General features: G+C 48.2%; 1 protein-coding gene across 1 annotated transcript; it reads right to left on the reverse strand.

The window, feature by feature from the left end:
• Positions 1-7,490, reverse strand: SNN (stannin). Its single transcript, XM_009485692.2, has 2 exons — positions 7,400-7,490; positions 1-368 (listed from the first exon to the last, which is right to left on the reverse strand). Exon 2 carries the CDS (start codon positions 286-288, stop codon positions 25-27), a length of 264 nt encoding a protein of 87 aa, XP_009483967.1. The 5' UTR covers positions 289-368; positions 7,400-7,490; the 3' UTR covers positions 1-24.
• Positions 7,491-9,236: the final 1,746 nt, after the last annotated feature.

Here is a 9,236-nt window from a genome sequence, read left to right on the forward strand (position 1 = left end):
GCCATATACATGTGTTGCTCCAAGTTAGCTATGTACTTCTGTGCCATTTGGAGTTAGCTTCGCTTTCCTCTCTACACAAGGTCCTTTAGCAGAGTACTGCACCAGAAGAAAGGGCTCTTTGGTTTCTCCTTCACCCACAATGCTTTCCTCATCTTCAGACTGGCTGATCCTCTGCAGACGCAGGTAACACCAGCAGCCCAGTATCAAGGCACCAAGAGCTGCAATAGCAATCAAAATAACAATAACAGTCACCACGCCAGTGGTGGGGCTGTGATCCATAATAGACATGGTCAATATTTCAGATTGTCCAAGTTCCTTAAGGAGATTCTTCTGTCCTCACTATTAGGCTTGCTGCATCTTCAAAACTCCTGCAGTGGAAAAAATAGATACTTAATGAAGTTGTGTAGTTTCACTATATTCAGCAACATTATATTCATCGTTGGTATCCTTCACAATGGCACATGGCCCTCTTGCATTCAGCACATTGAGCTTCTCATACTCCTACAGTTCTTACTCATTCAGCAGACTGCCTTTGAAGATGCAGGTTTCTACATCAAACTAAAGCAGATGAAAGCTAAGCTTATTTCAACACTTGACATGCTTGTCAAGATAGCACATGGTCAGCCTGCAATTTTTACTAGGAGACAGAAGATGAGACAAGACACACATAATAGACTGTATGGAAGTTATACAGTCTAGCATAGAAAGATTTAAGACTATTTAATACAAATGCTAAATCATGGGTAAGCTCTCAAATCTGTGACAAGGTAACAATTCAGCTACCTTTAGTTTTCCTAAAGCAATCCTACAGAAACAGTACACTTTAGAGTCAGAAGTCTGGCCCTTTTTAAAATTTAATTTACAAACATCCTTCTTACTTACTAACAGTTCCAGGATTGGTAAGCTAATTGCTAAGGTAATTGCAATGCTAATGTATTACTACAAGCCTGTCTGTAACGCTGGTCTGTTTAGAAGGGCTGACTACACAGTAATTAATTGGTTGTTCATTGAGCTGATAAGAACAACAGATGTTGCTTTATGTGCATTTTTCATAAGAAGCTGGTAAAGCTAGATTTAGCTATATTTATTGAAGACTAACAAAACACAAGGGGAAGATCATTATTTTAAGCTTCTGCTCTTAGTGGCTTTCAAGCCACAAGAGCAAGGTAGTGTTAGGACTGCAGCTGACACTGGAGCAGAGGCAGCAGGCAGAAAAATGGGAGAGGAGCTCCAAGACTTCCTTAGTCTGCTGCAGAGTTTTGGCAAGACAAAAAACATATAGGGAATGTCATTTGCTACTTCCACTTCCAAATTCACAACACTCTTTAAAGGGGTCATGTGAGCCTTGCCTTAAATTTCAAATGTATTGTTTACAAAGTTGGTAGCTTTACATTCCTTCAACTGGGACATAAGAGAGTTAGTCATTCATTACCTTTCCTACTACCCTAGCTCTTTAACAAGACACAGACTCATGGAAGACTTTAGTAGAGACCAGAGCCAGTTGTACCCAGGAACATATCTTACCTCCATACTGCTGTAGGAATCAGGTTAGGGCTCAATACTACAGTTTCAGCTACAACAGATACAGTCCCTAGTGGATCTGAGGTCAGCTGCAAGTGCAGAACAACAGCATCTGCATCTCACCCAACGTGTAGCCACTGACTGGCAATGGAGTAACAGGAGTATATTCTGGCTGCCGTGCCAGTCTACTGAGGGCCACACACCTTTCCAAGAAAGGCTCTTCCTCACCATCCTTGTTGCAGTCTCTCAGCTGCAACAGAAGCTTCCTCATACAAACCCCTCAGGAGAAGTCAGTCTTAACCAACCTTGAGCCAGAACCATTAGGTTATCATGAGTGTCATCCACTGCACTTGAATTCTCACCTGCATTTCAACATGAAAGAGTCAAGGCAATTACAGCACAGGATCCTCACCCTCAGAACTCAACTAGAGTTCAACTAGAGACTAAGTTTATTCCATAACATCTCATGGAATGGCAGACCCATGCACACTGCCACATAGCCATTTCAGCAAGGACACATGCGCTAAAGACAAGTTCAGCATGAGTGTCATTAGGGTCCAGTGTCACATAACTAACTTGCACACACTCTGGCTACATTTCCAGTCCTGTAAACTACAGCAACCAATAGCTTGTAGTGTACCTGATACAACTGCCTGAGTTCTGCAGACTGTTTTGCCCCAGTAAGAAAAACAAAACTAACCACACCACATGCCCTCAGCAGAGCTATGTGCCCACTGCAGCTGGAGAGGCATATGATTTTTGTCACAATCATCTTGGTTCTGCAATGCTTATTCAACACAGGGTGATCAGCTGAGGGTGATTAAGAGTGACTTTCATGTAGCTCATTTTCCTCAGGGCATGTCTGAACTGCAGCACTGTTTGCTCTAGCCACAACAGTACAGCATCAGCATAAAAGATGGTTTCCCTTGCTTCTCATGCAGTGCCAGCATGTCCACATTAAGCCCTCTTCTGCAGCTTGCACAATTGCTAGCAGCAGTGACAACCTACTAGCACTGTTTCTCTGCAGCAGTTTGGTGCAGCATATACCTTATATTAGAACTAAATAGTTACTGTCACCTAGAAAATCACTTTTAATACTAGAAACTAGCATTGCATATGCTACCACTCTGCCAGACTTCGAGTGAGTAGACAGGATCAGCTATACGAGGTATGAAGCTTTGCACATCACCATCCTCTGTATCACCAGGATCTTTTGGCAAGCTGTTTTTAGACCTCAGCATAATAGCTAGCAAGGTACAGACCTTTGCAAGCAGTCTTGAGAAACAAGTTTGAAAGCAAGAGCTCAGTGTTAGGTCCAGGTAACAAAGGACGTACATCTATCTGAACTGTAACAGAATACATTTCTCCCTCCCCCTTTTTAACACCCCCAGACCACAATGGTCTCAGTTCCACCTGGAAAACACAGGCAGGTCTGTAAGTTCCTGTTTGAGGAAGAAACAGGGCTCTTTAAGGGTGTAGACCTCTGCCTTAAGACAAGGCTTTCTCTTACCAGGTTACACACTGGGCTCTTGCCATTCCTGTTTCTTTTGGGATCCTAAGGAGTACAGCTGGATCAGGAAGTCCACTGTTCGGGAATGCTTTTTCTGAACAAAGCATGCACAGGAACAGTTCAAGAGAGTTATGAGAGGTAGGCATTTATCGCTGTCCTTGTGTGAAGAGCTGCATAGTACTTTAATTTTTATTTACTGTTCTTGGACACTTCTGTTTAACACCACAATTACTGCTTAATACCACTGCTACTGCTTGCTTCAAGTTGTGAGTCAATTTAACCCCTACTTACAGCTTTTGGAAAGATCCTGATGTTAAACTATACAAAGATCAGACCTAAGTCTCCATCAGTCTTATTTCTCAGCAGGCAGTGGGAAGAATCTTGCAGGCCCACATGCACTCCATGAGTGGGGTGACTTCAGTCACTGGCAACTCCCACACAGCTGATGCTTCTGGAATATGTGGAGTTCTACAGTAGATGCCAGTCAGGAGCATAAGTAGGGAGTTTCAAGGTGCAGAGCTGGCCAGGAAGAACATGCTGATTACTTCGGGTATGACAGCTTGCTTTCTTTATCCTCTGCTCTAGCAAGTCACCTCAGCTAATTCTGACAGCTCCTTATAAAATAAATTAACATGAATCCTTTACAAAAGGATAGGTTTAATAACTGGGAGATCATCTTTTCTTGTAGAAGTCTTGCTCCTAACTTATAGGATCATAGAATCATTTAGGTTGGAAAAGACCTTTAAGGTTATGAAGTACAACCATTAACCTAACACTACCAAGTCCACCACTAAACCAGTTAAGGGTAGAGTAAAAATTAATTTCATGTTTCCTGGCTTGGTGGCTGGATTATTTTTTAATGAAAGTAGAATCTAGAATAGAATCATTAAGGTTGGAAAGGACCTCTAAGATCACCAGTCCAACCATCAACCCAACACCACCATGCCCACTAAACCATGTCCCAAAGTGCCACATCTACCCATTTTTTGAACACTTCCAGGGATGGGGACTCCACCACCTCTCTGGGCAACCTGTTCCAATGCTTGGCCACTCTTTCTGTGAAGAAATTTTTCCTAATATCCAATCTAAACCTCCCCTGGCGCAGCTTGAGCCCATTTCCTCTCGTCCTATCGCTAACTACTTGGGAGAAGAGCCCAACACCCACCTCACTACAACATCCTATCAGGTAGCTGTAGAGAGCAATAAGGTCTCCCCTCAGCCTCCTCTTCTCCAGACTAAACAACCCCAGTTCCCTCAGCCGCTCCTCATAAGGCCTGTGCTCCAGACCCTTCACCAGCCTTGTTGCCCTTCTCTGGACACACTCCAGCAACTCAATGTCTTTGTTGTACTGAGGGGCCCAAAACTGAACACAGTATTTGAGTAACTTTACACACAATGAAGAATATTACCAGATTCATCTTTCCAGTCTAAGGGATTATTTGTATTTATTATCACTGACTAACTAGAAGAGCCTTTAAGACAACTGAGATGTTAACAGTAGTAGATAGAACAGAAAGATGCAGGACTTGTCCTTGAGGCAGGATGTTATGCATGAATGCTCACTGTTTACACTAGAAAGTTACTTCTAGCTGGGTTAGGCTCTCCTGTGTCCCAAGTGATTTTGCTTTGATATGGCAGGATAGAAAGTGTTAGAGATGGAGAACTAGGACCTCCAGGATGCATGAGACTTACTCTTATTAAACAATTTCCAGTCCAAATTTGAGTGCAACACAGCAACTTACAGATTCCTCTTAAAGATCTTTCTTGGCCAAATCCATAGGTTTTTTTCTTTAAAATTCTGAATGTTTTTTGATTTGATTAAAAATTCAAAGGATATGCATCAGTTTGAACACTGGAACAGAAAAGAGCACAACTTCCTCTGGACATACTGCCCAGTAAATTCCCCTTCTCTAGGCATGGAGATGAGTATGATCTAACATAATACTGTCACAATAACCAGGTTGCATCAAGCAGCCCTTTCTAGATTCTACTTGAAAAGCTCCTCACATCTTTGTACCATACCATGGTTAATGCCAAGAGTTGTAGGAGAAAACAAGCCTATGTATCTCTGGAAAGATTGTTCCATGGACATTCACCTTCTAGGAAAAGAACAACTAGATAAAATTCAAGGTCACTTTCTCAAAGCACTTCACTTCTCGATGACATAAAGGTAAAGCCCAGAAGTCATTCCTTCTGCAGGCATATCCTCTTCTCCTTCCTACTCAAGGAGTCTGCAGCCAGCACCCCATATAAAGTCAGGTATTAAGCATCTCTACAGATTTACAACAGCACAAACAGCTAGTTAATGGTGCATGATAGTAACTGGGATGGTAGTACTGTTACTTTATTAGGTTTGGATAGTTTTGTTTCAAATGCCTGCACTGAAAGCTACAGTGTTGTTGCTAGCTTGTGCTGCTATTTTTCTGGCTTTAGGTCACTGTTCTCCTGCAGCCTTAATTCTATCCTTAGCACAGTACATTTGCATGTTGTAACTATACTAGTAAGAACTACCAGATTGGCCTTTGGTTTCTGTGTTGTTTTCTAGATGCAGAACTCCAACCTCACTACTCCTTCCACCAGGAACTAATTGAAAACAAGATTAAGCTGTCTTCAGAGTCCACTTCTTGATGGGAGAAATACTGCATTCTGTAGATCCCCTTAAATTGATCTAAAGGAGATTACAACTAGCTTTCAGACTCACTTTTCCCTTAAAGCATACCCGAGCTAGAAAAGCCCATGAGCATACCAGGAGCAGCACTGACTTCATTTACCACTTTTATTGTAAGATATTAAAAGCTGTAAATTTCTGATCTTCAGAGGGATTGCTAACACCATCCATATATACTTGGTGGCACTTCTAGTGCTATATCCCTTACCACCACACTAGCCAAAGCTATAGGAAGAGGCTTCAAAAGCAAGTCTGGTATATTTGGGTGAACTTACAGTAAAGTCCTCAAGCAGTTATGTTTAAGGTGCAAGTATTAAGTCCTTGGGCTTTGTTTTTTGGGGTTTGAGGGGGGTGGTGGTATACTTCTTATTACAGTATTTCACCTAAAGTAAGTTGAATGGGGCAGGGCAAAGGAAATGGGAATAAAAGTACCAGAAAAAAAAACCTAAAAAAAGATTTAGTAATGACTGCTTAGTTAAAAAGCCTCCATGTCAAGACCCTTAAGAGACAAAGTAATAGCAGCTTGCACTACATGCTACTACTTGTGAAAAATGCTTTTTCCTGTATACGCTAGTAAAACTACTTTTGAGGAATGCTGCACACCCATCACAAGAGCATCCTTATTGCCAATGGAAGATGAGGGGAAAACCCTCTAGGGCAGTCAGAGCTGTAATTCTACCACAGGCACACAAGTGCATACAGCACCTGTGCTACCCATCCATAGAGAGTTAAGCCTTTACAATATAGGAGTGCCCAGGCTTCACCACTTCCAAAAAAAGTGGGATCACTGTTATTCTTAATTATCTCCAGTTAATGCCACCTCCTTCTGATAAAGCCAAGTCACCTTGCACAAACTGGGGCTTGGCCAGAAGCTATTTTAGAGGTAGGGAGCTGTTTAATAGAAGCCTTTATGCAAATCTCCTCCCAACCTTTATTATACTTGTGATGAAGAATGAAAGAGCCAGGAAGGCAGCTAAAAAAGGCTTTTCTGTGACTAATTAGGTATGGATAGTCTTCCAACAACTTAGCATTCAAGCAACTGTTAGAAACACTAGAATGAAAACCAATACCTAACAGCATTGACTGGAACAGCAGTTAGTTTCTCCATGAGGTGCAGTAGTACTTTACACTTAATCAAGAATCACTTTTAAAGCTTTGCACCAAGCTAAATGACTCAGAAGTTAATATTTTACAGAACACAGATGAAGAAAGGGGAGAGCAGCAGTCTAGGAATTTTCCCAGGCACAGTGACACAATTTCAAGAGTAGGCAGATCTTCTCAGCAGCATAGCAAGGGGAACAGATTTGTACTGTAACTGTCCATCAGGCAAGTCAGCCAGTTTATGCAGAACTAGAAGCAGGTTCCTAATGTTAAGACCCTGTTTGCTTCAGAGACAGTTGCATGGCTGGTGAAGCATCTGCCACACACTAGATTTATATTTGTCAGTGTCACATCCGCATGGAGCTCTAATGAGAGGTCTGTCCTGATAAGACAACCGGGTCACTTCTGACATGGCAACATTAGGTTTGCTGATAAAAAAAACTTTTTCTAATTACACATTCAAGGTAGTTCTCCAAATGTGTGGCTTGGGGTTTTTTTAACAGCAGCTAGACAGCACCCATACATTTCTGATATTCAAGCAGTTTTTATACTCAGCTCAAGCCTTCAGCCTGCAAGTACCCCAAAAGTCTATCGCATACCTGTACCAAGTAGCTCAAGACCTCAGGCTAGGAATCTTCTATGCAGAGTTTCAGGATCACCTTATTAGAAAAAGTGAAGGTCACACTGGTTTTGGAGCTTGTCTGGCAAGTCTTCCTCCTCGCTCCTCCCCTGTGGAAAGGAATCACATTGGTCTCCAGATGCTCCGCATCCCAAGTGCCTTTTGCTCTTGGCTTTCCAGAGTTACGTAATGACATTGAACCATAAGCTTCTGGTGCAGGGAAAGAAGGATCCAGTACCGTTTTGCCTGCCTGCTAATCGAGGCAAGAGTCTTACAAGTTGTTCCGAGTTCTTTAGGTCTGTTCAAAAGCAACATCTACTGACAGATGCCCACACCTGCATTCACGTCAGGAAGAGGAAGAGTGCAAGACAGCACGGGGCACCGCAAACGCTCAGAGGAAGGAACACGATTCATTTTGAGCAACTCACGTTACCGTGAACTCCCAGGACCGTCAGCGCTCAGCCTGGACTCACTCCGTAGCACGCACCTAACTCCTCGCACTGGGCTCGGCGGCGCCGGGCGAGCGGGGACGAGCCCGCCCGGCCGAGAGCAGCCCGGCTGCCGGCGGCACGGCCCGCGCCCGCCGCGAGCTGCCGCTGCCGCGCCGCGAGGCACGGCCGCGCGACTGCAGCACGGCCGCGGCAACGGCGGGAGAAGGGGGCCGAGCCCCGGGGCGGGCGGCGCGGCGGCAGGGGCCGCTCGGGGGGCCGGGGCGGCGCCGGGCCGGGCCCCGCCGCAGCCCCCAGCCACCCCTCGGGGCGCGCGCGGCCTGCGGGGCGCCCCGGCGCCGCTCGGGAGCGAGGCGGGGCCGGAGCGGAGCCCGCCGCCGCCGCCCGGGCGCCGACCCCTCCCGCCGGGCCGCCGCAGACACAAAGAGCGGCTCGGCCGCGGCGGCGCCCGGGAAGGGGCGGCCCCGGCCCGGCGGGGAAGCACTGGCGGCCTCTCCGCTGCTCCCGAGGCTCCGGCCCCTGCCCCAGCGCGGGACCCTCCCCGGGAGGCGCCCCGGCTCAGGGCACGGCGGGCCCGCCCCCACCCGAGCCCTCGGGCCCCGCGCAGCGCCCAGCCCGCCCCCCCCTCCCCCACCGCCGCCGCCGGGATCGGCCCCGCCGCGCCCCCCGCCCCAGGCACTCACCCTCCGCCGGGCCCCGCCGCACACCGTCCCGCGCCGCACCCACCGACGCCACCGCGGCCGCGACCGCTCTTTCCCCGCCCGCGCCGCCGCCTTATATCGGGGGCCGGGCGGCGCCGCACGGCGGCCAATGGGCGCCCGGCGCGCAGGGCCCGGCCAGCAACAGCTGACAGGCGGGGCGGCGGCGGCGGCTCGGCCCGGCCCTCCGCTCCCCTCCCCTGACAGCGGCGGCGGGCGGCTGCCCCGCCCCGCCCCGCTCCGTGAGCGTTGGCGGGTTTCGGGGAGCGGCGCCGGGGGTCCCGAGGTAGGCGGAGCTGAGGTAAAGGCTGCCCTGAGGGCGAGCGCCCCTTCCCGCCGCCGCCCTCGGCCGCCTCAGCCCTCAGCCCTGCCCGGCGGCGAGGCGAGGGCGTGAGGGAGCAGCGGCCGGGCGGGCAGGCGCCGCCCCCGCCAAGGGGCTGAGGGTGCCAGGCGTCTCTGCCCCGGCCCCAGCGCTCCCTTCGCCAGCCTCTGCGGGGGTAGAACCCCTCAGCTACCGCCCTGACCCCGCAAGAGGCCCTTTCTCGACTGCCCGTGCAGCAATATGGCACGGGCACCGTTGCCGCCAAGGCCAGCCCAGAGCCACCGTGGTGCTTGGTGGGCGCTGACAGCCGCCGGCTGGCCCCGGCCCGGCCTTCCTGCCGGGGCTCGC

The sequence above is a fragment of the Pelecanus crispus genome, chromosome 11 (assembly GCF_030463565.1).
Source record: "Pelecanus crispus isolate bPelCri1 chromosome 11, bPelCri1.pri, whole genome shotgun sequence".
NCBI classification, from domain to species: domain Eukaryota; kingdom Metazoa; phylum Chordata; class Aves; order Pelecaniformes; family Pelecanidae; genus Pelecanus; species Pelecanus crispus.

Bases quoted from the DNA above. Each gene is read 5' to 3' on its own strand.
- SNN (XM_009485692.2), bottom strand. From the start codon at position 288: ATGTCTATTATGGATCACAGCCCCACCACTGGCGTGGTGACTGTTATT.